General features: G+C 42.0%; 1 protein-coding gene across 1 annotated transcript in view; it reads left to right on the top strand.

Moving 5' to 3' along the window:
* The window catches only part of HOMER2 (homer scaffold protein 2), a 167,871-nt gene that overhangs the window by 115,077 nt on the left and 25,738 nt on the right, over window positions 1–27,056 (top strand). Inside the window, exons 5-7 of the mRNA XM_066592666.1 lie at window positions 722–861; window positions 10,135–10,291; window positions 22,463–22,573. Coding sequence (XP_066448763.1) covers window positions 722–861; window positions 10,135–10,291; window positions 22,463–22,573 — 408 coding nt within the window. The remainder of the gene's footprint in view (window positions 1–721; window positions 862–10,134; window positions 10,292–22,462; window positions 22,574–27,056) is intronic.

The raw sequence follows: 27,056 nt of genomic DNA, 5'->3' as shown, positions 1-27,056 counted from the left end.
AAGATATGCAGAGGTTAACCTTAGATTTAGCTTGGTAGCCCTTGTGAGTTTTAAATTAAGTATGGGGAAAGCTGCAGAATTTTGTAGTCTGTTGTATAAGGGAATACAATATATTAAGGAGTACATATTACAATACACTTCTCTGATATATCATACATACTTGGTAATTCTGGGTTAATTTTGACGCACCCTGGTATCCTAGAAGGTGGCATAGGAGGTGGAAAAAAAATTTAAGGAGAGTTTAAAAATATTCGGACTGATGTTTTGGTGCCTATACACATTAAATAGCGATTGACTGGCAGCTATCTCACTGAATACCCACACAGACATGCACACCCAACCAAGCATACATCTGTTCTGAATGTAATGCGGGTAGAAAACCTACTGCTAGACACCTTCTGGCAGCTTCTCATCTCCGGAGAACAATAGGGATGGTAGTTGAACTTCAATTACCCTGACTTTATCTATTCTGACATCTACCGTTAGCGAAGAGTTGAGAGTCCCCCATAGCCATTAGATGAGTGTCTGGACCCACAAATTAACATCTACTGTGTTTGTCCGCCTTATGTCGCTGGGTGATAACCATTCCCTGAAGGTCATGCTTTTCAATTATCTGTGTCTGGCAGCTTACTATGAAACACCATATGAACTTATATTAGTGGTAATTTATGTTATCCTTTGTTGCTGACTCTTCAGATTAAATTTATTCATGTACTTTCAGGAATCGGGACGGGAAACTCCATCATCTACTCAAGCATCCAGTGTGAACGGAACAGATGATGAAAAGGCTTGCCATGGTGGTGTTCCTGACTCGGAGCTGAAGACTGAGAATGATAAACTTAAAACAGCCCTAGCACAAAGGTAAAACACATCCAATGGCTTTGTACTTGCTTCATATTTTTGCTTAGAATGCATTAACAATTTTCAGCTGTCCTGTTATGAGTTTTCTTAAACTCCTCTCCTGATACAGTTCCTGAGTTTTTGTTGGTGAATCAGACTACGTTCATATCTGTAATCTGCACTGGAGGCTATACTCTGAGCTTCCAACACAGATCTCGCAGAAAATGCCAGAGGGAGGGTATGCTGGAAGCCAGATGGACCCCATTATAGTGCAAAGGGTCTGCCTGGCACCATTGCTGGATTCAGCACTTCTGGTTTTTCCATTGCTTGGCTCCTAGGATGGAGACAAACAATGGAACCTCAAGTTGCTGCGTGTGAACTCTGCCTTATTCCCTGAAAATACTTCTATGGTCGTGGTCTGGATTCAAAGTCCAGGGGCCGAGAGAATGTAGATGGATGCTAAGACCAGGTTTGCATAGGAAAGTAGAGATGGGGCTAATTAGCCAATCAAGGCAAAGCATTTCAGGAGTAAAGGAACTAAGGGCCCTTGTTCACTGGCTGATAAATTGTTCAAATTCCTGTGTCCAGTGTAAATGCGTGCCCCGACTGAACGGAGAACGATCCCCAGCCTGCTCTGCCCGCATTTTCTGGTGATGCTTGGTCCCATGTAAAAGCTTAAGAACTATTATCACTGGGATGACCTGCCTGACAAGTTGTCCTGTGTAAAAGGCCCCTTAGTTAGCGGCTTCTGCGGAGGAATTGTTGAGTAGCTCAGTGAGAAGAGATTCTGTCTGGTATCGTGTCAACTTCAGAATCTGTTGACACTGCATTGTTCCCAAGTTCTCCATTATGTTTAGGTCATGTTCGGTAGGTGTCATATGTTTTGTGAATTAGTTGTAGTCATGATGCTGAAATACAGTCCCATATAGGTATTGCTGTAGTCCTTATAAGTTCAGAAAACATTTTCAGGCGAAAAAAACCCTACTGCATCATTCTTCATTTTTGGTTATTACAAATATTAGTGTATGATTTAAATGAATGACCTCTCTCAGCCATGGACTGAGGAAATAAAGCTAGACATCTCTCACGTAGTGCTAAAGTGTAATTTGGTTCTCTACCAACACAATCAAAAGCTTAACTTGACAAGCTTTCTTTCCACGTGACCAGGCAAAGTACCAAAGTACCACAAAATTGAGCAAATATTTACTTAGTTCTACTAATAAGTTACTACCAACCCAAGGGCCTATTGCTTTCCTGCCAGAGTTGTTTCCATACAATTTAACCCTTTCCAATCCACTGTCTGACGTCTAAAGACATTCTGATTGAAGTCTGTACAGCTCCGATGTCGGAAGCCGTCCGGCAGGGTATTCTTACTGTAGATTACTGGCCGCTCTGTTGTCGGGGGCCTCTCCAGCATGTCCCTTACCGCAGTACTGGCTGTAGCCAGCAGATGGCGCCGTTGTACAATGGCAGAAAGAGAAAGCCCCCTAGAAAACTCTGAATCCAAAATTGGATTGCAAAGGGTTAATAACCACATGTAAGTTCCAAAAAGGTTGCACCATTACTAGTAGCTCCTATGCAATTGTCCCAGCAACATACAAGTGTAAGCCAGTGTAAGCCATAGTAGTTTAAGAAATGATACAGCTCAATCTTACCTGGCCTTTTTAAAGCGTAGTGCCCATATGTGATGCCACTTCCTGCAATGATAATACCATTTCCAGTATTCTAATTCCACTTGCTCTCTCCACTAACTCTTGCAAATAGATGGGGGTCTCCATTGGAACAACCCCTTTATTATTGCTACTGGTTGCATTGGTGCATCGAATCTCTCTACTTCTTCACTCACCTGGTACCAAGGACACATACTTCACCCCTATTTAGACTTACAGTATTACGTGATCTTCTGTTAAAACCATGTCTGTTTTCCTAGAAGTTGATATTTTTTTGTGCTATTACCAATTAAAGTTCATGTATTTTCTGACAATGTCAGTATCTGCTGTATCTCTTGCTTTTCATCTGACTTTGGATATAAATAGGATAGCATTGCATTTTTTTGGAGCCTTGAGCTATTGTCGCTTCAATCTTAGAGGGACGTGGTCACCATTTATCCAGAAGGCAAAATGCATTCTAGTTCTATCCCATGGGCTGGCGCATAAGCAACATTTCCCTGGAAAGTCGCAGTAAATTAAGGTGACATTGCTTACTGCTCACATATGAGGAGTAACAGGAAAGCCGTAAGGAATCATTTATTCTTGGCACTGAACAAATCATTGTCTCTGACTGCCTTGAATCTCTGTATAGAATTTGCTTTAGGAATCTGATATTCTTCTGCTGAAGAAATCTTTATTAAATTGTTGACATTTGCAACAGAAAACATTATGGCCTTACAGATACGAAAATATCCTGCTCGGAGGTCCAGATGGAAAAAGCCGCAGAATCTATTTGAATTGCCTTATTATTGCCTTATTAGTTTATTCATAACACGTTGTGAATATTTCATTCTATGATCCTCCATTTCTTAAAAAACAGCTGAGATCTGCCTTGTTTTATATTCACGGGAAATCTAAAGACTCAAATATTCTTCCCGTCTTCATTCATAAGCCTTGTACAGTGTTCTGTATATGGCGCCTGTAAAGCTGAATTGTCTTTTTTTAAAGAAATAATACAGAAAATGTTGCATGCTCCTTATAATCGAATACACACAATGATAAACCAATTAATTCTTGAGGGAGAATCTTTTCGACTAGGAGCTCCTTTACACTTGATAACTACCGGTATTGTCCAAATAGTTGCTCCATAGCTCGAATGGAAGCAACAGTTTTTCCTTATAAATACGGCCACTGATGTGACGAGCGAGAATTCCTTCACTAGTCGCTTTGTTACAGCTCGCCTAAAAATAGTCGCTGGTTGATTAATTTATTTGTTGTAAACAGGCAAATGTTGGTTTTTCAAAAACTAGTTAATAACCTTAACTGTAAGTGAATAACTATCACTCTGTGTAGAAGCACACAAAGTCTTTTATAGACTGTGGCAACTATGAGTGATCAGCGCTCGATTGAAGGCACAAATATAAGGAAAGTGGTGAGGAAGAGAAGGGTAAATCTTCACTTCCCAGGGGAAAATAGTTGCTCTCACTCTTGCCCCCGAAATCCAAGATCACTGTTTAACTGCAGCCTTCCAGTTTCACACCGAAACATCAGGAACTTTATTGTGGTACAGCAGAACTATGAAATATAGGATGCATTTTGGGGTCTATGGCCTCATCAGCCTCCTTTATCAAGCAAAAAGACACAAATGGAGAACGTTGCCAGCGTATGGACAGTATAAGGGAAAACCAGGTACATAGCCAAAACATTGGTGTCACCAATGATGATACAAAAGTCTGTTATAGGGTAAATATTCTTGATGTCTGTAACATGGCAAATGCTTTAGGGTTCTTTCGTGCAGAACAATTATCGTTCATAAAACGTTGAATCATGCAAAAACGAAGGACAATCGTTCAGTGTAAACACAGCCAACGATTGAATGGTAATTTTCCTTATTTTTAATTGTTCCTAAAAATCATTAGTTGCTTGCTAGTCGTTCTGTCATTCGCACACCATTCTCAGGCGATTCCAGACTCCCCTGACAGACCAACGATGGACTGAACAAACTACGATGAAACCTTCACCAAATAAATTTCAACGGATGCTATTGGAAAGCAAGTGACTTGTTTGCACCTTCCAACGATTAATTACTCTGTGTGACCCTATATACAAAAGGAGATAGAGCTGTCGGTCAACATGTTGCAGGTGGGGAGAGGCCGGTACGGCCTGCCTCGTTGACTCAGAACCCCATTATAAGTCCAACTTCAAATTGTGTTTTTCCTGAAACAGGGCAGCATTTCAGACTAACAGATACATGAGGGCATTGGGCATAGTGGTCTCACATTCATGCTGCCTATAGTTTTGGTAGCATGGACTGTGTGACAAGTTTCCTTTAACTATTTAGACACAGTAAACACTAGTTAGCTGCTGCAGCATCTTTGTGTAAGGGCTCATTCACACGGACATAAGTGCATTTCGTCCACCTTTTTCCTTTTTTTTTTTTTAACCATCGGGGTAATGTACTATACAGGATTTGTATAATTTTCCCTGGCGCATGCTGCACCTAATATAAGAAGAGGCACACACCTCTTCATGTATTAGGTCAGGGGCGTAACTATAGGGGATGCGGTTGCACCCGGGCCCAGGAGCCTTAGGGTGCCCATAAGACCTCTCTTCTCCATATAGGGAATCCAGTACTATTAATAAAGCATTATATTTGGCGGCCCCGTTACAGATTTTGCATTGGAGCCGAGAAACGTCAACATACACCTCTGTATTAGGTGCATCCTGGACCTTTGTGTGCCTACATAGAAATGTATTAAAGTATAAACAAATGCCTAAGGCATTAATCCCTGGACCAAGTTCCCTAAAATATAACCTTTATTAGATATAAATTCAAATTCACTTGATAAAGGTTAAAAATCCAGATTGCAGGCTGCCTGAAACAAATTCACTCATTAGGTAAAACGCCTGTATGAGATTTGCCCTATTTCCCAGTGTGGAAGATTCAAACTCCATCCTCCTGTATAGGAAGCAGCTTGAAAGATCTGTTCACAATCGAAGGCAAAGGATCATATACAAGAAAAAGGGCATAAATCATCATGTGATATACCCAAATGCAGATGGAAAACTGCCCTAAGCTCCCTATGAACCAAGTGGAAGATTCAAACTCCCTCTTCAGTATCAAGGGGGATCATTAAACAAGCAGTCATGGCAAAGGGCAAAACACAGCCAAACAAACTGCTAAAAATACTGTTAGCCTCCCAACATGTTTGCCAACTCCCTGACATCCTCAGGGATGGCAAATTGCTTATACTGAGAAGCGAGTTTGATATAGGGGTTAATGCCTTTTGGCATTGGTTTTCACTTTATTTATGACCCATGCCGAGCTTCTAAGTCCCTTTTCTACACAGAAACATATGCCAGATCTGACCTGGCGTACATTTTTGGTATAATTTATGCCAGTTTCTGCCATAAATTATATATCTATTGGTATGGAGCAGTCACGCCCTCACTCAACAAGACCTAAGCACTTTTCAGAAAAGTGCGTGGCCAGCACAAAAAGTTAAAACCTTGCAAATTTTGCGCCAGAGGGACTTTAAAATTTGTGCTCCTATGTCCTTGATGTACCAGTTCGGTCTGCCAGGTTCATAATCAGATTGACCAGTTGCATGTCTTTGGCAAGCTTAAAGGTTTGTGCCAAGCCAAAATTTTTCTGCTATGCACAGGCTAGGAGATGACTTTACGATTAGTGGGGGTCAGACCACTGGGAACCTTCTGATCCTGAGTATAAGGGGCCTGAAGATCACAGAATGAAGTGTGGTCATGCATGTGCCTGATGCTCCATTCCTTTCATTGGGAGAGCCAGAGATTGCAGAGTACTTGTACTCAGCAATTTCCGACACTTTTGTTGAAATAAAGGGAGCGTGACCTCCACTCCATTCATGTGAGGTCCTTCGAAACTCCCTTTCTTCTGATCGGTAGAGGACCCAGTGGTCAGACTCCCAGAGATCATAGGGAATAACTATCTTGTGGATAAGGAATAACTTTATATTTTGGCACAATCCCTTTTAAATCGGAACATAGACAACTCCTTTGGACAGCCCAATGATAATTTACTGCAAACTTGCGTGTCAACCTGATCAACTCCAGGACACTCAGTTGGCCAGTGTGACTGTTCTTGGACAAAGCCATACTAGTTAGTCAGTTTGGACAAACAGATCTTCATGTATCTGCTTTGTTTTACCAATACCCCAAAACACAGAGATTTCCAGCAAATCAATGAGGGGTAAAATTTAAAATACTTTTATTAAGACCCTTTAAAACCCACCAAACAAATTAGAAAGGAACCACTGATGTTGGCTGAAATCTCAGGATTGGTGGAGGTCCCAGTGGTCGGACCCCCTATGATCACTAAGTAATCCCCTATCATGTGGATAGGGAATAATGTGTTGTGATGGGAAAAAACCCTTTATAGCAGTGTTTCCCAACTCCAGTCCTTAGAGACCTCCAACAGGTCAGGTTTTTAGAATATCCTATAGAGAGAACACCTGTGGCAATGTCTGAGGTGAAGATAATAATTACATCACCTGTGCAATACCGAGGAAATCCTGAAAATCTGACCTGTTGGGGGTCCGTGAGGACTGGAGTTGGGAAACACTGCTTTAGAGCAAAACTTGGGGCAAAATCAGAAAAGTCTTCAGATTTATAGATCTCTATATGTTTGCAAAGTTTCACTTACCTGAGTGAAGCTATTCTGGAGAGTCCCCGTTGTCCTCCATTAGATTGCAGCTGAATTCTGAGCTAGCCATGACAGCGGAGCAACATCGTCACGTTCCACCTGGGAGTTTGTATAGAAAATCTCCCGCCTGCTAACCACGGTAGTTGGTACTTGGAGTACTTACTATGGCGACACTAAACTGGGCCACAGAAGTGCTACTGGCGATCATGGATGGCACAGACTGCAGCTGCAATAGATAGCAGAGAATTGGGGATCTCCAGAAAAGCATCAGCCTCGTAAGCAAATCTTCACAGCCATGTGTGCTCTGGGCAAAAGCTAAAGATTTAGTTTTTTTTGCCTAGGGTTACACTTTAAATTAATTGGTTCACTATGCATACAAGAGCTGATCTCCATAGCAATCCAGTCTTTCACCTGAGACTTGGTTGGTTGCAATGAATCACTGCTGATTTGCATTCACTGTGCAGTTGTAATCAAATAAGCAAATCCTCATATGTATTTGGAAAAAACCCTGTAGTTTTACCAAACACTTGAGGCTTACATTTCTAATTTATACAGCAGGAGTGATTGCTTATGATGATTCATAGCTTCTTCATTATTAACTGGTATTGGACTGTAAAAATACAAACATGGCATTTGGGGTTTACGTGTTGTTTTATGACCTGCGCACCTATCCACAAACTTAAAGGGATTTGTCTGTGACTAGGAAAAAGGGGGGTTGCTGTTTTTTTTTTCTTCAAGAAACAGCGCCACATTTGTTCATGAGCCGTGTCTGCATTTTATTCCCATTGAAGTGAATGGAGCTGGACTGCTACACCAGACACAGCCCAAGGACAGACGTGGCGCTGTTTTTGCAAACACAGTTCATTTTTTAAAATAATTGTGGACAAACCCCTTTAAGGGCTGATGGTCTTCTGTTTTCCGTGCGCTGTGCGATACAAGTTGCACCTGAGAATGTTGGACACAATTCACTATCGTCCGAGAAAATACGGCCTTACGTAGGAAAGTTCTGTAAGGGCTCCTGCACACTGGCGAGAAAACTGTGCGAGATTTCTGCATTGTGAGACACACAAATCTCGCATAGATATGAAACCCATTCTTTTGAATGGGTTCATTTACATTTACAATGTTTTTCTGCATGGCACCGTGTTTCGATGCAGAAAACAAATCGAAGCATGTTCTTTCTTTTAGCAATGTCACCCATTGTTTTTCATGAGACCATCGACAGCAGCGTCATCCCCGAAATCAATGGGAGAAGATCGCGAAACAGCCTGCAGGGCTGCAGGAATCTCCAATAGCAAGGAGAGAGAGGGGACGGAGCTATGGGGGATCTTCTAGAGATCTCCCCATATTTGGAGAGATAGGGGCCTCCCCAAAAGCGGAATCTACCCTCTAGCCCCATCCACTCTCTTGGCTAGAGAGGAATCACTATGAGAACCCTTTCTAGCCCGGCGCCCTCTCGCTCCGCTCTCAGGGAAGCCCTGCTCCTTATCACTCCAAATATGGGGAGATCTCGAGGAGATCCCCTGTAGCTCTGCCTCCCTCTCTCTCTTTGCTATGGGGGATTCCTTCAGCCCTGCAGGGATGCAAGGCTGTTTCCATGTGAAATCTCCTCACATCCAGTGGTTTTCAGAAGGATTGCGAGGGCAATATCGGGCCATGAATCACAGCCCGATATCGCTTTCACCAGTGTGCAGGAGCTATAACAGAATCCTCCAACATACTTGTATTTACCTAAGAATGAATGGCTTTCTCCTGGAATTTCTTGACTTTTATTGGCACTTTCAGTCCAACTTTTAGGGCTCCGATAGTCAGGTACACTAGAGTGAAAGCAGTTTGACTTTGTGTATGACCTTTTACAGCTGTATATCTTCTGAATATGTAGTTGGAACAGTTTAGGAAGTTCCTACCCTAATGTGTATGGGCTAGTTAGTATTCAATACCAATATGTCTAATATGATGTACATATTACCTTCCCGTGCACAGTATAAGATGGTTTACTAGGGATCAATGTATAATACCTAGGAATGACAGAATTCAATATTTAACTTGTGAAGTAAATAATACTTTATAATGGAAGAAAACAGGCAACAACAATGACTATATAGTCTGCTATATTTGCTGATTACCGTGCAAGAGACCATTATATTACACCATACAATGTATGATTATTTGACATCGTGAATGGAACGCTAGAATTACTGCAGCGCCGATCAATACGGACACTTGTTAAAGCCGATCTAACAGATGCCAGAAAGCAATTGTATTAGAAGTGTGTTCAGTACTGTAGACATTGCTTACAAAGCTGCTGAAAACAATATATAATTTTTCTAAGGGCTATCTCACATGAGCGTATGCTACGTGTATTACGTGCGCAGTTTTTGCACACGTAATATGCAGTACCAATCTCACATTGACTTTCGATTGTGCCTCTCCTACACGGCTCGCGAAATGCGTGAAAAAAAAAATAGCGGCCTGCACTATCTTGGCGCGCATTATGGGCGAATACACGCCCAGATAGCGTATGGGAATTGTCGGCATGCAGCAAGTACACGGCATTGCATATTTGCTGTGTGCGACAAAGTACACTCGTGTGAGAGAGCCATTACTGGTTATAATAATTCACACTGATAGCCGCGTATGAGCAGTTATTGTAACCTGCTTGGTGCCACCCAACAGCCTCAAGATGTAAACTGTGGAATGATGTTCAAAAGGGAACATATCCTTAAAACACTGTCCTAAATTAGGATTTGAGGGGCTTCAACATATAACACATGAACATCTTAAAGAATTTGTCATATTGAATGCGCAGAATGATCTGAGGTCAGCACGTTATAGTAGAACATGATGCTGTAGCTACGTTTCAGAACACAAGCAAATAATATGCATTTGTCTGATATGCCAAGAAAAAGGTTGACGACATTTACCGAAGACTCTTATTTTATGTTTTTTTTTTTTTTTTTTTTCCAGCTCCTCCAATGTAAAGAAATGGGAAACGGAACTAGAAACGTTGAGAGAAAGTAATGCCCGACTATCCTTGGCACTACAAGACTCTATTGCAAGTGTAGAACATTGGAAGCAAGAGTTTCTAGCATGTAAAGATGAGAATGACCAACTCAGGAACAAGGTAAAGTGTGCAGATATGATTGATCTTCATAGTGGGTCTTGTACTCGAGACTGCCTGAAGGTTATACTATCTGTGTTCATTACTGAGTGGCTGATTTCGGTTTGTGGAAAATCATGTAATGTTGGACATTAAGCTTTCCTGAACTTGTAGCCTAGAATAAAAGTTGGGAACAGTCTATAGCTCAGCTTCTTCATTACGAGTCTTAAAGCTGCTTTCTCTTGCAAGGAGAAAAAGAGAAATTTGGTACCATGTAAGTCAGAAGTAAAAAATGTTATTGCTATCAGTAAGAGAAACAAAATCTTGTAGATATACTACTACTTAATGGCTAACCAAAAGAAATATTACAGCAAGAGAATACTGAAGAGTCTTTATCGGGCTCCTATAACAAGGTACACTGTCCTACCAAAAGTGTGTGGGTGCTTGTGTAGGAATCAGAAGTAGTATTTGCATATGTTAATACTTAGTGGGCTCTTCTGACATTGACCATAATGACATTGGATACTATCCATGGTATACTTTCTACTAGCTTCTGATACACTTTAGCTGGGATTCCCATTCATTCGTTCTGCAAACATCTGGCAAGTTCTCTCAAATAAAATGGACGCTGTTCATATTTCCTGACTTGACTTTGCAATTCATCCCAAAGATATTCCGTAGGGTTCAGGGCGGGACTCTGTGCAGACTAGTTCAATTGTAAAGAATCTATATCCTTAAACCAGCGTTTGTAACGGTTTGATATGTATATCTCCTGTGAGTGACTGCCAACTTGTAACAGATACACTGAGTGTGACTTTACGTAATAACAGATATGAGGGGGGTTGTAGTTGTCTGTTCGTGACGCCACCATTCACACACCGGCATTCATACACGGCCGATAAATAACACTGGACAAGTGTATAGTACCTTGGGTCCTCCGGAACAGTAGAGGCCCAGTAAAAACTTTACTAGTGACTTTTTTAAACATGGTACACCAAACTTCAGCAGGCAGATTTTACAGTGCAGACAAATTTAGTACTTATTCAGAAAGCTTGACATGAAAGTCAATGGCCAGGGAATGGCAGTAATTATCACCGCGCTCTCATAGACTTCAGCATGTATGGGTGTCAGTTAAAGATGTAACACTATATGGTGAGCCAGACTTCAGATGGCCACATAGGAATCATAAACAGACTTAAAGGGGTTGTCCCGCGATAGCAAGTGGTGTTAAGCACTTCTGTATGGCCATATTAATGCACTTTGTAATATACATCGTGCATTAAATATTGGCCATACAGAAGTTATACACTTACCCCCTCCGGTGTTGGCGTCCCCGTCTCCATGGCGCCGACCAAAGCTGCCTTCTCCCTGGATTAGACGCGCTTGTGCTGAAGGGGCCGCTCCGGCGTGCTCGCGCCGCACAGGTCTTCTGCACATACATATAGTCACTAGGCAAAGAAGTTGTCAGCAGCACAATATGAGTACCATATGGTTTGAACAGGTATCCTGCACGCCCACTGGGCGTATAATCACTAGAAACGGTCGTTACTTACAATGGCTCTTCTGGAATAGGACTTTTGGGGAAGAAACATTTAGACTCACTCATGTGCTTCACATACAATTGGTAAGTCTTTCCTTCTCCATTTTCAGTGACACAAGGGCTGATGGTGCCCTCATGTGCCTCTGTGATAGCAAACCCTCAGGTGTTAGATGGGTGCTCCTCAGCAGCAAAAGACAGAACCCTTCTCTGAAATCTGATCACTCATACTTATAGATTGATCCACACCACGTCACATGACACTGTAAGATAGATACATTCAGCAGCAGAGCTCACAGGCAATAATTTTGAGGGCGTTAACTGTTCGGACGCTGCAGCTGTGCAATACACATACAGAAAATAGACATGACAGCTTTGCACAGTGCATCCACATAAGACAGACATGTATGACAATTATGGAAGGGTCCAGAATGACGTTTTGGGACACTAAGGCTGGGTTCACACAGGGCGGATTCCCATTGGAAATCTCGCGGTTTGGCCGCAGCAAAAACCGCGTGATTTCCGCCGGGAGAACCGCGGCGGCTTTGAAGCGGCTCGGCCGCATGCTTTTCCGTTGCGGCCAGTGCTCCCATAGAGGAGAGCGTGGCCGCGACGTAAATAAAGAAAAAAGGAAAGGTAAATAGACATGCTGCAACTTTTGAAACCGCGGCTGCGGCGCCCGCAGCCGCGGTTTCAACCGGATTTACCGCAGCAGATTAGCCGTCCCGTGTGGACGAGATTTCTGAGAAATCTCATCCACATGGCTGGCTAATCCCGAGATTAGCGGCCGCGGGCGGATCTGCTGTGGCAAAACCGCGGCAAATCCGCCCTGTGTGAACCCAGCCTAAAGGTTGTCTTTTCCCAAGTATCGCTGACCATTCCCAGAGTATTGTCACATTGTCAGCAGCATATAGTCTAGAGTGTCACAGTACACTTCTGCCACGTAAAACATCTCCAGACCATAACGGAACTTCCGCTGTACTTAATTCTTGGCCCAACACACTCAGGCAAAAGGTGTTCCCCAGGCTCCTCCACGCCAGGTACGTCCATCTGACTTGAAGATAGAGTAGAATGATTTGTCACTCCATAGAACATTCTTCCATTTCTCAACTGTCCAATGATTACTAAAAATGTAGTTGCATAAATATGCACACCCTATGGCCTCTTGTCCACAGGCGATATGTCACTGTGTTATCTACAGCGAGAATTCGGCCGCAGGTAACGCAGTCAACGCTTCCCATAAACTTAACTATAGAAAGCGCAGCCAGACGTCCGCAAGCAGAGAATCATAGCAATTCTCCGCTCCCGGGATTCAAATCGCTGCATGCTGCGATTTGCCACGATTCTCTGCAGTGAGCCTATCTATCAGAACCATGCATGATGGCAGCGCATTTAGATATATCGCTCAAAAGATGGCTTTTGACCGAATTTTGAGGGATAATTGTTGTCTAAATGGGCCTTAAGAGTCCAGTATCCATAGGTAAGTATATTCTCAATAACAGAGGTACAGTAAGGAAAAACATGAAAAACTTAAACATGGAAAAACCAGGAAGAGGAAAAAAAGGCAAAGGGGGGCAAGTATTAAGTACCCAATCATGCATGGCCACATCAGCCTTATGGTTGCTTTTAAGAGGCTGATTGTAATTGTAAGACTGTATAGTAATAGTGACACCTATTGTGGCCCCATTAGTAATACTGACCCACATAGTGGCCCCAGTAGTAATAGTGTCCCCTATATTGGAGGCTCCATAAATAAATAAATAAATCTTAGTATTTGTATAGCGCCAACTTATTCCGCAGCGCTTTCAGATAATTATTACTTATTACCCCCCACCAAGCTGGGTTCTCATTTTACCGACCTCGGAAGGATGGAAGGCTGAGTCAACCTTGAGCCGGCTACCTGACTCGCGCGGGGATCGAACTTGCAACCTTCAGGTCGTAGGTGAGAGCTTAAACTCTGCGCCACACGAGGCTCATAAGTAGTAGTGTATCCTATATTGGCCCCAGTGGTAAGTGACCCATAGTAGTCCCAGCAGTACCGTAATAGCAACCCCAATATTGGCCTCTGGCATTCAGGTCAACTCACACAGACATCAGGGGGGGGCAGAGCTCAGTGGTCACAAACTCTGCACTGCCTCCGGACCAGTGTTGCAGGCTGGATGAATAAGAATGCTTGTTTGGTTGATGCATGGCTGGCAGGCCACATAAAGTGAGGTGGCAGGCCTTGTTTGACATGCATGCTGTAGTGGAATGGAACAAGGACCAATAGTACCAAGTTTGAATGAAGGGGTGATAGGATTCTTTGTCAATGGCAGTTCTCCCATGTGTATAATATGGTTTAAACAGTCTGCAAATTCCACTTTAGAAGGCTTAGAACATAACCTCCAATATCTTGCAATCCAAGAACTCGGATATCTGCAGGATGAATGTAGGAAAATACCAGTTGAAGTGTATCAGACGTTAGTAGAAAATATGCCACAGAGTATATCCAATGTCATTAAGGCTAAAGGAGGCCCGATTTAAGTATTAACATATGTAAATAAATACTATTTTTGATTTTTGCTCAGGTATTGAACTAGGTCGGGAGCAGCGGAAAAGAACAGGGTTGTCACGGTGGCACCGTTGCTCTATTCAACTAGGAAAGATGCGTTTCTGGTACGGTTCATCACAGTGTAAAAGGGTAATTGTGAAGAGTGTGATGCCAGTCCGTATACAGGCCAAGGCCTGTGCTGGACAAAATAATATAAAAATTAGGAAAATAAAATAAAACATTTCTTTCCCCTGAAGTGTAGTGGGGATGGTGAGTGGCGGGAAGGGACTCCAGGAGGCAAAAGTAGCTGTGAAAACATTGAACAGTTTATTTCTTTTGAACAACAAGAATATTCAGCTTATTTAGTGCAGATTATGATCACTTTGCATTTTTCAGTACAATTCACAGTTACGTAGCTTTAAGGTGCATTCCTTAGTTCACTTTACCTAGCGGTGGTAACAGTACAATTGGAGCATATGCAGGTATGAAGTGCAGAATTTCTATCTGCACAACAAATGGACTCGTCCTTCAGTGAATGAGCACTGGATTTCTTCCTACCCTCTATGCTTTGCCATCCTGCTTCTCTTTCTCTGGTTTCTTCTATTCTCTGGCTTCCTGCATTTCCTTTCTTAGCAAGCATTACAGTTACTTTAGTCTTTGATTTTCTTCTATTCTTTCAAGTACTGTGATTTCCTTAGTGATTTATGTTTACTCTAGATTCTTGCTGAAGCTTATTCATTTCTCTTCTTTTCTTTTCTATTGCTTAGAAATACAGACGTTTTAGGGTACTCACACTTTCTCTCCTTCCCACTGCACTGGTTCCCAGCTGTTGTTTTTCTCTCGGTTTCCCTCTTTCTCAGTCCATAGTGTCTCAGTCCACAGTGTGCAACCCACAGACCCCCTAGGCTTCTACCTTTCTACACTCCACCAACTCGCAAGTAAAACCTTTCTTCCTATCACTGCCTATTTCTCATCTAACTAGCCACCTCATGCTAAAAAACTAGTCTGTAACATGTACCAGTAAAGTGTGGTTGACCAATAACAAATTTGTATATTACAATGACATGGACATATATTATATATATCACCCAGAGCCTACAGTTCTCTATGGAGTGTACAATCCTCTACACTACAGTTACATGGTGTATCTGAAGATACAGACACACACTGCATATGTACGTGTTTCTTCAGGTATTTTTTTTTGTAACGGCCTCATTAAGAAACCTAGGTAATCTCAAAAGCTTGCTGTGAACATAATTTCTCTTTGTTGGCCATTAACAAGTACTATCTCTACAAGATTTTGTTTTAAATGTTCTGTCTATATAAAATGTGTTTCTTCAGATACCCTATCATACCAGCCTGATGAAGAGACCAAAGTAGTCTTGAAAGCTTGCTATTAACATAATTTCGTTTTGTTAGCCATTTAAAGGTATGCTATCTGCAAGATTATTTTGTTTCTTTTACTGAGAGCAATAACCGTTTTTACAAGGAGGTAAACATTTTTGAGCAGATGACCATATTCCTAACCAGGAATCAGCCAGAAAACTAACTCTTTCATAAGATCTTACTAATTTTTGCACCAAAAGAGGCACTAGGTCTTCTTTTCAGGGGAAGTCTTATTATACTTACCTAGCAGGTTCGGTCCAGGTCCCTCCCGCTGCTCTCCACAACTCTGACATGCTTCCTGCAGTCCTCTGCAACTCATACAACATCACTTTCTGATTACGGGATTTATTAATCCCGCCTCCAGGCGGCGATTACTGTTGATTGTTGATTGTTTTTTTGACCTCTGCTCAGCCAATGAATACAATGCTGAATCAACTAATGCGATGGCTGTGATTGGTTTATACAGTGCTGCATTGATTGGATCTTCCACCGCTGCGCAGCCAATCAACAGCCATTGCATTGTAGAGGTGGAATTTATAAATTGGCTGAGCCGCGGCCAATCACAGCAATTGCATTGGTTCATCCAGCCTGCATTGATTGGCTGAGCAGCGGTCAAAGAACCAATCACAGCCATTGCTTCCTGGATGGGGATTTATGAATCCCGTAACCAGAAAGTGATTTATATATAAGCCACTGAGGACTGCGGGAACCACGCCGAACCTCTAGAGAGCAGCGGGAGGGACCTAGACCGAGCCTGCTAGTTAATGTATTCCTTTTTTTAATGTAGTGTAACTAGGTTGTATTTTTGGGGTAGGGCTTATATTTCAAGCCTCCCCCCAAAATTGAGCTAGGTCTTATTTTTGGGGTTGATCTCATTTTCGGGGAAACGGGGTACACTGAAAACAAATGGAGTATAATATAGAGAAAGCATTTCGCCAGAGAGTTTCATGTTTTTCTTTTTATATTCGTAATTATGTTTTATTTTTCTTTCTATTACTTTTACTATTTTATCCCAAACAGTAATGTTTTTTTTCCATTTTCCTTTCATTCTGGGCTTGCCAAGTGTCCTTATTAAAATTGTATGATATCCTAAAGTGTACCATGTGTGTCCTTAGACTTTATTAATAGCCAGCACATCTCCCAAACTTCCCTCCTGCTTGCTTCAATTTTCTGAAACATTTCCGTGAGCCTATTAAATAAATGGAAAGTGATTTTTATAAATATTTCATAGAACAGCTTGCTTCTGTATTCTACCATTCAATTTTGTTTTCGGCTTTAAAATCTAAATACATGTTACAGTTTTTAATTCCGAACTAAATAAAATGATAGGGCACAGTTGTTTGTTGGGATTGCAGGCTTGAACTCAGTCATCAAGGGTATATTGTATGGCAGCAAGGAAGGGATTTATTTGAGTGTATTAACCCACTTGTGCTTAATTGAAGTGACATTAGCTCATACTTGCAATTTCTGCCTGCTTTTTGTTTTGCTCTTGTATAAACTGTGTTTTCCAGCAGAGGCCGGCTCATTTTTAATATTTCGGAGTATTAAAGTGATAGCGTGGCCATGCGTGCTGTAATAATAAAGGAATTGCTATGTACTGCAATCCTCCTGACCCCCACCAACGATCTGTCATACCCATGCAGTCCCTTGAATCTTGTGACCTGTCTTCCACGTTGTGTTTCTTGTGGTATCTTCCAATAGCTGTAGATAGCAGTAATGGTTTTGTCCATAGTAATGTACTATCTGTGCCAGCTATTAGACAATATGACCATGTGATGTCACAAGATCCCAAGGAAAGAGAAGATAATCAGAAACGGGCAGATGGAAAACTGAAAGTGTAACTGTACTTTCAGAACTTTTTTGATATGTCAGAAGTTTTTATTGGTCTGGGTTTAGCTGTTGGGACTTTCCTACCAATTGCAGTGGAGAAACAGCCTGGTGCTATATATTTTTGCTAGTTATAGACAAGCTCATAGACTTTCTATGGGCCTGTGGTCAGATAGCGAGGAGAGTGTTTGCCTGACTGTTTCTACCTCTTCACTTCATTGATTGGAGGGGGTTTCTGCACCCAGACCTTCACCAATCAAAACTTCTCACATGTCTCTGATGCCTCCTGACGAAACAGGGTGAAATGAGTATTGGGTCACAGGGATAAAGGACACTCTTACTAAGACAATATATTTTCAAGGGTGCATTACTGTTTTTGTTATTTTTTTTTGAATAGTCCTACTGAAACAATGTGATATTTTTTCTGTTACTTAGTACTAGGAGGTTAGCTGTTTGCTACTCATAGGTTTTCATTGACAAACTGCTGTAGAAAACTTTTTTGCTTTGCTAATTGATCTCACATAGAACTAATACTGGTATCCTTTTGGTTATGTCACTTGGGTTATATTACCTGTTATGTATTGTAATTAAATCCACTGGTCATCCTTCGTTCTTATTATTTATATCTGTCCACAGTGTCAGTTTATGTGAGATCCCATTTTCAACCCCTTAGTGACAGGCAGCTAATACGCCTTTTTACTGACCTCACTGGTGGGCTTTAAACCTGCGCATACAGCTAACCTCCCGCCAGGAGGGGGGAAAGCTGAGATCCTGGCAGTTTAACCCCTTACAATAACTGCAGCATATTAAGCAGATAAGAGGGAGAGGGAACTCCTGACACTCATTGACTTCCCACAGCGTGATGGCAAGGTACTAATGGGTTCCCATGACAGGTAAAAGCCTGACAAAGTCCTTCATGTCCGTCATGTACCTCAACCTATTAGGCCCCGCCTCTGACAAAGCCTAATAGGCTGCTGTCATAAGCTTAGTAGAATGCACTACATAAGTAATACAGTGTACTATCCCAGCAATAAATGATCACATCATCAACTCCCCTTCAGGGACTAAAAAATTGCATTAAAAAAGTTCAATAAAGTCTAAAGGAAAAAAAAACAGTTTAAAAAAACACACATTTTCTCTCACAAAACACCTTTCTAAATGGACCAAATACAAAAAATAATTTTGAAAAATGAACACAAAATTAGTTATTACCACGTTCATAACGACCCAGATAGTGAAAATATTTAACATTTAGCGCACATGGTGAAATCATAAAAATAATTTTAATTATTAATGCTATTTTCCTGGCAAAAACAATAGAAAGCAATCCAAAAGCCATATGTACCAAAATTCGCTGACAATCAAATACATTGCTTTACACTGTTTCGCTCACGTGAATGCGTATGAATTGTGTAACACGGAAGCGCAAAAAAACGCATGCTTTACTTTGCTCGAGAGAGAGTTCTTTATTCTCTATGCACATGTGAGCAACATGTAATTACATTGCGTATGGGCGGCGTACATTTGCGTCGCTGTGAAGTGACAGCATGGGAAATTTAAACAAAAAAAACCCAGGAAGACTGCATGGCATGGCAGCATGTGTGAGATACGCTGTCATGTGCAGTACAATAGCGCTGCCATATGTGGCGATCGGCCGGCTCACAGCCAGCTCCACAGCGGTAAAACCCTGCGTGAGTCGTTCAGGGCTTTACCCATATGGTTATGTGAGCTCGGCCTTAAGAACTTAGAAGTTGACCCATCACATGCTGAGAGTATGCAAGGCTGTCGTAAAGCAAAGGGTGGATTCAATATCAATATTTTTGATCATTTGTTTTTCCTGTTTCTTTTTTTCTATCCCAATTTTACATTTTTAGGCTATGTTCATGCAACAGAATCTACATTGCGGCTCTCCACATGGATTCTGCCTTAAATTCTGCAACTAGATTGTAGATTTATGGCTCAGTCAGACGGCATTTTAATGTGCAAATTTTTGTGCGCAGAACGCAAACACACAAAAAAATTGCGTAACGGAAGCGGGCATCACACTGAAAAAAACGCACTTGGCTGTGTTTATGCACGCATAAAGTGCGCTGCCTGCTATCCCCTGCTGTGGCTGTGATAGCTGCAACAGGGAATTTCTTGAATGTGAAACCCCTGGATGCTGTCACATTTAGGGGTTTCACCTTTGGTTAGTGGGGCCGGCGGCAGCAGCAGCGGTCCCATTGACATACAGAGAAGATCGCGATCCTCTGCCACAGCTGTGACAGCATTGTCACAGTGTCCAGTGACAAGGGGACTCCCAGCGGAGATGAAGAAATCCTCTGCCACAGCTATCATAGCTGTGGCATAGGAGCGCAATGTTCTCCCATTGAATTCAATTGAAAGCAATGGGCTGCCAACATGCCCTGCAGTGATTTTTAGGGGACGGGCTTTAAATATAAGCCCTTTCCTAAAAATCATCCCTAAAATGTGTAAAAAAAATATATACTTACCTCTCCGAAGCTGGCGGGGCTCAGGCGCATCCAGCCGGGTCTTCTCCCTGCACTGCTCTGAAGTGCTTTCAACGGGTGGGGATTTTAAATCCCTGGCTGCTGAAAGGGTTGCCTGTGATTGGCTGACAACTGTGACCAATCCGAGGCAGCTCTTAGCTGTCATTCAATAGCTGAGAATTTTTTATACATTTTAGGGATGATTTTCAGGAATGGCTTATATTTAAAGCCCTTCCCCAAAAATCACTGCAGGGCTTGCGGGCAGCCCATTGCTTTCAATGGAGCCGGCTGTAGCGCCGGCTCCATTGAATTCAATGGGAGAACATCGCACTCCTGTGTCACAGCTGTGCCAGAGGATTATGATCTTCACTGTATGTTCTCAATGGGGTTGGCGCTGCTGCCGCCAGCCCAATTGAGCACAAGGTGAACTCCGTGGCTGTGACAGCATAAAAGGGTTTCACATCCAAAAAAGACGGATGCCGCAATTACTTGTGTTTTTAAATCTGCTGCCCTATATTTACCGCTGCACAGGTAAATATTGGGCATATGACTGCTGCCATTGAAAAGCATTGGTTCTTAATAGATGCGGATTGCAAACGCAAGGACGTGCACATAAAAACGCCTGTCTGACTGAGCCCTTATACCTTCTCGGTGGCCAAATTCGCATGCAGATTTCCTGATGTGGATTCCACACAAATTTGCGTGGAATTCGCCTAAAGCGATATATCACTTTTTTTTTTTTGCATGTGGATTTCAAATCTGCATGCAGAAAGAAATCTGTGCTATGCAGATTAAGAGAATACTTTGTGAGTCTACACTTGCCTCATGCCCACGGGCGGATTTGATTTGCTGAATCTGCGCAATGATCCGCAGTTCAAGCCACCCATAGGGAAGCATGGGAGTCCACACTTCAATTTACACATGTGCATTTGTTTTCTGGATTCCGCATGCGGAAAACAAATCGCAGCATGCTCCATTTTAGTGCAGATTTCATGCAGACGGCTTCCATTGAAGTCCATGTCAATTACGGACGAACCGCGGGAAAGCAGGAGTTTAAAAAAAAAACAAAACTGTACTGCGCATATGTGCCGGCCGGTACTCCCGCACACATCCGCAGTACAGAAAAAGGAAGACCAAGACAGGTACGCAGGGTCTTTGGCCGTGGGCAGGGTTGGATTCTGCTGCGGGCTCCTGCATGCGGATTATGACCCACCCATGGACATATGAGTCCTTAAGGGGTGTTTCCAAACTTCTGGAGAGTACTGTATGTTGTAGAGTAGATTGCAGAATCTGGGAGGGGATCGTTTGCTATAATGCAGTTTTATTGACAGACATACACATGCCTTATTAAACTCAAGTAGAATAATTAAAAAAAATAATTCTTCTGTCTGTAGATATTACTGTTATGTATTTGTATGCTGCCCTCTGGTGTTCTTTTAATCCTTTCTGAGGGCGTCCACCTAATGTGTTCAGTGCCTTTGGTCACACATGCTCAGTCCCACTATTCAGATGCTACTATTCGGTCAGTCACTGGTTTCAGCAGTTACATGCCATTCACTGCTGAAGCCAGTGATTGGCTGAGTGCGCACGTGACCACTGCAGCTTCTTCCTGGACCGTAGCGGCAGGTATCAGGGCTCCAGTTCTGGACCTGGGTGACCTCAACCAATAAGTCTGGCTTATTTATTTTAGTCCATTCCTTGCCAATCTAATGTTTTTTTTCAGCTTAGAAACCCTCTAAAGGAGTATTCTGGGCATTTACTATTGGTCACTTATCCTCAGAATGGGTTATGAAAAGCTGATGGGCGGGGACCACCACTCAGGATCCCTGCCGATCAGTGGGACTGGCTGTCCACATCAGTGTTTAGAGCTGGCAGCATAATAGATGACTTTACTAATTGAAATGAAGGGGAGCTATGCCTTCCATTATACTTCTAGTTCCCAATTGTGGTCAGAGCTGGAAGTGTGATAGAAGGCATTGCTCCCATTGATTTCAATGGGAGTAAAGCTATCTGTTACACTTTCGACCCTGACCACTGATGTGGACGTCTGGCCCCAACTGCACTGACAGAAGGCCAGAGGATCAGCTGATTGGCAGGATCCTGAGTGGCAGATTCCCACCAATTAACTATTGATGACCTATCCTGATCCTGGAATACCTCTTTAATAAATCCAATTGACAAATTGTTTTGTTTTGCAGTATCTAATGGAGAAATGCAATATTTAATCATAGGACACTGCCTTTGAGGGTTTCAGGAACTAGATTAAAGACAAGGTGTTTATGTAAACAAGTGCTTGCAAGAGAACTGTACAGAACATCTGAGCATCTGACAGTATAGACAGAATGTGTCCGATGTCTTGCCACGGGGCTCTATACTTCACTGTTTCATTCTTATGAACAAATCTATCCATTGGTTTTGTTTTCAAGATTGGAGAGCTGGAAGCACAATGTGATGAGATAGACAAGGAACGAGAGAGGAATGAAGAGCTCAGTAAAAGATTGCAAGAGCTGGAAGCAGAACTTCAAGACAAGGAAGCTGTAAGTTGGACTGTAAAAGTTACCTACTCTATGTTTGAACTTGATAACCTCCTTGAGCTCAAATCTCAAAGAAGTCAGTTGCAGTAATGGGCATTTCCCAACTGTACAACCCCCCCCCCCCCCTTACACCACCAAGGCTGCCCTGGTGATCACCTGACTTTGACGAGGAAGCTGCAGGTCATCATTTATATCGCCCACCAATAAATTACAGTGGCAATATAATACCAGCAAGCTCTGTAAACCAGGGAGGACATGTGCTATAAAGAGGGGAGCCACTCACTGACATCAGGAACTAGTTTTTTGAGTTTTTAACACAACTCACACACTTGAACCTTTATTATAGATAAAAAATAATCTACATAAAGTTTAGCTACTTTTTAAATACATTTTTTGGGGAATTTATATACATTTTTATGCTAGAACTCTGCCGTTAAAAATGTAGCACATTTTTGCATGTTTCACTTACCCAAAATGGAAACTTTTTTGCCATTTTCCACCTTCCTCCCCACTTTTGTAAAAAGTTGAGTAGGACTTTGACGGCTGATGGCATGCTAGACTGTACCTCTTCAGATTCACTATAATTTATATCCGAAACTGGCATAAATGATAGCAGACAACTACGGCACGTTTTACCTGTTGTAGATTTCTGGAGGAGGTACATGAATGGCTCAAGAAGCAACAGATATGTTTAAGGGTGTAAAACGCTGACCTTGGATAAATGTGCCGTAATGTATTTCTATTCTTCCTGAGTTAGTCTGTCTGTTATAATCTGGAGCTACATTCACTAATTAGCACACTTGTAACCGTTAAAAATACGGTCCGCTCCTATGATCCCCATAAATTAGATAATTTGCTGCTTGGAGAAGGGGCGCTAAGTCCAAAAATGTCATTTTTATACTTTCCCCCCCTACACTTACCCGCACTGCCTGTAAAGCCGCTGTGCCTCATTATATAAAGCGGACTACTTAAGCAAACGCACGTAATGAAGAGGACCTTGCATGCCTGGGAACAGGAAGGAAGGAAAGTAGGTATAGAAATCAGTCAGCTTCCCTCTACGAACCCATTACTTTGTTTACGGGGCTCCTTAAGGAAGACAAGAGAGTCCCTGTTAAGTTTTTCTCTTGCTTTACTCTTAGCGCTCCACTATTTTCGACTGCAAAAATGGCATGGTTTGGTATTCTTGAGGTTGAAAATACTTCTCTATCCTGCAGCTAGTTGAGGAGATTTACTAGAATGCTACAATAGTAGGAAAACAAGCCACGGCTTTGTTATAATATGAAAGTGGTCAGGAACCTCTGGCTTAAGCTGCCCATTTGGCAGTGGCTTATCTTCTCTGAGAATTAAATGACTGGACATGTTGAATCCTACATGCGTGACCCTACTTTCCCCAGACATCTGAAGAGTCCTGACACAGCATACGTATTAGATGGCTGACCCATTCAGTCAAAATCTCTGAATTTGGTCAACATTGATCTGTGTATAGTCATGCTGAAAGCATACTTAACTTTTCAGACTAAGTTGAAATGTGTGCACATGAAAAATTAACACTTTACCTGGCCATTATATGACTTGTATCTTGTATTTTCCATTTTTTTTCCTCTCCGTAGCCTGTATCTTTGATTCTCTGTTCTCTCAGGATTGGTGGGAGGAGCCTGCTTCTGTGTTCTACCGGTGTATATGGAGGCACAGAGAACTACAGATTCTGCTCGCTAATTGTAACACACAAATTCATAGTATCATCTAGGACAGTGTATAGCAGGACTGAGCAGTGTGCATGTGAATAAACAGCAACAGATAACTCAGCATTAGCTCTTGTGGTCAGTGCATTAGAGGGATTTTTCAGCATAAAACAGTCATTTCAAGTAAATAAAGTAAAGAGCAGTTTTGCTAGTTATCATGCAGGCTACTATATAAGCAGAAAAGTTAGTGACCATTTAATGATTTACGTGTATCCCATTACACGGTGTTATATATGATTGCCATATATTGTGCCATCTGTGAGCATACTGTACACTGTTCTGGAATACATGAATAATCTTTTATACTTGAGATTTCATAAAATGACATTGTCAATGACTGTACTCCAAAAAGTCCCTAATGGCATAAGAAAATGCCTAGAACAGCATGAAAATAATTGTGTCTGAGAAGAGTGTCATTTTGGTGATTGACAAGGCAGAATTTCTAAGGCATAATTGGTCCACTACAGTATTACATACTTCCTTTAGTCACTGCGGATGAAGCACTTGTCTCACCACCCTCCTGACACGTTTATCTCAGAGGATCATGTGCAGTGGTCCAGTCATGATTAGAGTTTAGCTTGCTTGGTCTTAAAAACAAATCACTGAGGCCAGTTAAACATTGAGAATAGAGTTGAGCGAACGTACTCTGCCAAGCTTGCTGGTCGTTCGAGTATTAGCGTACTCGATGGTGCTCGTTACTCGAACGAGCATCACGCCGTGTTTGACCCTGCCCCAGGAGAGGGAGGGGCGGGGGGAGGGGGTTAAGAGACGGAGGGGGATAGGGAGAGACCGAAACCGAGGGGGGAAAAAAGCTCTGGACCCGGCGTCCCACATACAAAAATGCTTGAGTCTCCCATTGCAGCCAATGGGGTTCGTTACTCAAGTAGAGCTCTCGAATTTTACGAAAAGCTCGACTTTAATAACGCGGATCCGAGCATTTGGGTGCTCGCTCATCTTTAATTGAGAACTATTACACTGGAACATTCTGTAACTTCTAGCTCTACGAAATTTTCGTGTCTTTAAAAATGGAAAATTTCTAACTCAAGTCACATTTTCTGAATAGAGCCCTTACATCTAGAGGCAAGGTCTAGTAGGATGTTTGTCAGCGTTACAAAGACAGAACTTAAACGCTATTGTACTAGCAATAGCAAAGTCTAATCCCCTCGTGCAGCTGAAATAAGAATTTGGGGGAAGAAAGTTTAAAAAAAATAATAATAATAAGTTTGCTCATTGTGCATGCATATAACACAAAATTCCTTTTCCCAGTAGAGATGAATGATGTAAAAATAAAAGGACTCCTAATTGGTATAGCAATAACGACTCACGCAAAAATTATCACATTATTTGCCAGGCACTGTGAATAGTGTAATGCTGCTCCCACACCTGCGGTGGGACTCCGTTCAGGGCTTCCATCTCTCTGCTCCGTCTTTGGAGGAGAGACACTGATATGAATTGTAAAAAAACAGATCTGTTTGCTTCCATTCTATCAGGTTATCTTTTTGGACAGAAAAATAGCGCAGTCTGCAGACTTCCTGTTTTATTTTTAAACCACATTGAAATCAATGTGGAAAAAACTGATACTTTTTTTTTAGTTTTATTTCCATTTCTCTCCTCCCAAAAAGGAAACCTTGAACTGAGCCCTAACGCAGCTGTAAGAGCAGTCGCAGACCGCGGCCAGAGAAGCTTTTTTTTTAGGGCGCGCCTATTAGGACAGTTGGTTTCCTATGAAGTGTTCACATGTCCGTATTTTTAGAGGCGCAAAATACTCGCACCTGCAAAAGATAGAACATGCGTACCTGTAATGTGCACCGGTAGGGTCCGTGCTGCGCAGAAAAAGACATTGTGTGTTGTCTGTTAATCCCCACAGGGAGTCCCCTTATTACTGAACACTGTGACAGCACTGTCACAGTGTTCAGTGATGAGAGGATTTCCCGCGGGGATGAAAGAATGCACTGCCACAGCTGACGCTTATAGCCCCCCTTACAGTCTTGTCAAGCCACATTGGTTTCCTTTTACTTGTGGTTCTTTTATTTTTAAAGGGTATGAACTGCTGACATGAAGTAATTAGGATGTTTTTAAACTTCTCCCATTTGTCATCTGTGCTGTTATTTTTGAGGACGCTGTCCAAATTAATGTTGCCAATAGTAGTTCTGAGCTAATCAAATTTTGTTTTATTAAAGTTTAGTTTTTTGTCTCTCCCTGATGAGGCTTCTTATTGAATGACAACTGGAAATTAATTATATTGTGGTCACTGTTCCCCAAGTGTTCCCCTACCTATACCCCCGTGATTCTGTTCGGTTTGTTAGTTAATAATAAGTCCAGGACAGGCTTCCCTCTAGTTGGCTCCTGCACAAGTTGGGTAAGGTAGTTATCTTTAATTGTTCTCAAGAACCTATCACCCTTGTAAGATTTGCAAGTTTCGTCTTCCCATATTATATCCGGATAATTAGTCTCCTCTAATAATTACTTTATTGCGGTGTGATACCTCTTCTATTTGTTTTATTAATACGTTTTCAGTTTTTTATTTTTGGTGGCCTGTAGCAAAGCCCTATCAGAATTTGATTTTTCCCCCTCTGTATTTCTAACCACAGAAATTCCATGTGTTTATCTCTTACACCTATATCTTCTCGTAGCCTCGACATTAAGTAAGATTTAACATACAGACATAGCCCTCCCCCTTTCTGGTTGCCACGATCTCTTTTGAAGAGATTGTAGCCCTGTAATTTCACAACCCAATTGCACTT

The sequence above is a fragment of the Eleutherodactylus coqui genome, chromosome 2, assembly GCF_035609145.1.
Source record: "Eleutherodactylus coqui strain aEleCoq1 chromosome 2, aEleCoq1.hap1, whole genome shotgun sequence".
NCBI classification, from domain to species: Eukaryota; Metazoa; Chordata; class Amphibia; order Anura; family Eleutherodactylidae; genus Eleutherodactylus; species Eleutherodactylus coqui.
This window is presented reverse-complemented; position numbering and strand designations above follow the sequence as displayed.